Source organism: Penaeus monodon, chromosome 19 (genome assembly GCF_015228065.2).
Source record: "Penaeus monodon isolate SGIC_2016 chromosome 19, NSTDA_Pmon_1, whole genome shotgun sequence".
NCBI classification, from domain to species: domain Eukaryota; kingdom Metazoa; phylum Arthropoda; class Malacostraca; order Decapoda; family Penaeidae; genus Penaeus; species Penaeus monodon.
The window spans coordinates 46,494,515-46,496,017 of NC_051404.1; the positions used below are offsets into that span (position 1 = coordinate 46,494,515).

Consider the following 1,503-nt stretch of genomic DNA (forward strand, 5'->3'; position numbering starts at 1 on the left):
GATAACAGCCATCCTCTCGACCCGTTGCTGCAGCTCTGTGGTATTCGTGGTGCTGTGTGTCGACCGTCTAGTGATATTTGTCTTATGCATCCGTAGATGTCTAGAAAACAAAGCTATTGAATTTAGATATAAGGATAGTATAAGAGCTTTTCTAGGTGATGATATTCATTAGCTTTCTACTGAACAGTTGTTACCTGTCTGCTTAAGCAGTAATATAAACTTCGGCTATAATTTATACAATAATGCAATATAGTATTTTATCTCTTTACCAGCAGTTACTGATTTAAAATAGCTGTACTTACATCGTTTTAGAAGAAATTAAAGGGATCTTTATTAACTTTGTATCGTTATTGATACATACATCTCCCTAATACTTTAGCTTATTGCTAGCACAACTGTGGAGTTTTAACACGGCTTGTCAGGGATCAATAACATCTTTTCCTATCATGTCGGAAGTACTAGACGAGCATGTGGGCCACAGACCCACATCCCTGTATCTTCGTCTTTGCTAATATGTTTCCGTGACCACCCAGGCGACGGCAAGGTTGGCCTCGATGAGTACAGGCTTGACTGCATTACCAGGTCTGCCTTTGCTGAGGTGAAGGAGATTGATGAAGCTTACAACAAGCTCACCACTGTAAGCAATCCTTCCTTTCTTAGATTTGGACTTTAAGCTGACAATATAATCAATATCATTCATACGAATCTGCATGGATTTCTGTCTGTATAAAAGAAAAGTCACATTTGGCTCTGCTCTGTGCATGTAGTATCTGAGACGTTTCATGAACCTTTAGGAGGACGACAGGAAGGCCGGCGGACTCACCCTGGAACGCTACCAGGACCTGTACGCTCAGTTCATCTCCAACCCTGATGAGTCTTGCAGCGCCTGCTACCTTTTCGGACCCCTGAAGGTGGTGCAGTAGACTAGCGCATGAGGCCGCCTACATTACCCTCCGCGCGAGGCTCCGGCGCTGTGGGCGGAAACCCCGCGCATGCGCACCCCGGGGAGGCCCTAGCGCCAGCCCCACACACCCAACAGTGCCCAGTTCCTCACCGCATTTTTATACTCACCTCCCTCTGAAGCTAAGCCGCAACGCAGGCAACAACACCGCCTGCCGTAGCCGACCCGGGCCGCTGCCGTCTCTAGCCAGGCCCTTGGAGTGGAGACGCGCGGCCTCGCCCCTGGCCAGCCCCTCGCTCGAGGGTCTTCAGCCAGTTCAACACCGGGAATGGTCGACTATTGATGCGATCAACTCTTTATTATTATCCAATAAACGTTGAAATGTTTTACCTACTTCTTGCCTTGCCCATCTTCCTGTACAAACATCAGCTGTTTGATTAAGTGGACACAGAAAGTTGCAATACACCAACTGAATTCGATGGCAACATCTTTAATTATGGTGTTATCAAGGCCCAGTCAATACACGCGCCATCCATACTCTATCAGATAAAACACACATGTGTCCATATTAGGAATTGAAAGCAAATGTTGACTCTATGAAT

The 1,503-nt window shown here is 46.4% G+C and overlaps 1 protein-coding gene across 3 annotated transcripts in view; it reads left to right on the plus strand.

The window, feature by feature from the left end:
* LOC119585264 (sarcoplasmic calcium-binding protein, alpha-B and -A chains) overlaps positions 1 to 1,290 on the plus strand; it is a 15,585-nt gene extending 14,295 nt beyond the window's left edge. For all 3 annotated transcript variants that reach the window (XM_037933938.1, XM_037933940.1, XM_037933937.1), the window contains exons 5-6: positions 534 to 637; positions 795 to 1,290. In XM_037933938.1, the coding sequence (XP_037789866.1) occupies positions 534 to 637; positions 795 to 923 (233 nt within the window). In that variant the 3' untranslated portion in view covers positions 924 to 1,290. The remainder of the gene's footprint in view (positions 1 to 533; positions 638 to 794) is intronic.
* The last annotated feature ends 213 nt before the right edge of the window (positions 1,291 to 1,503 follow it).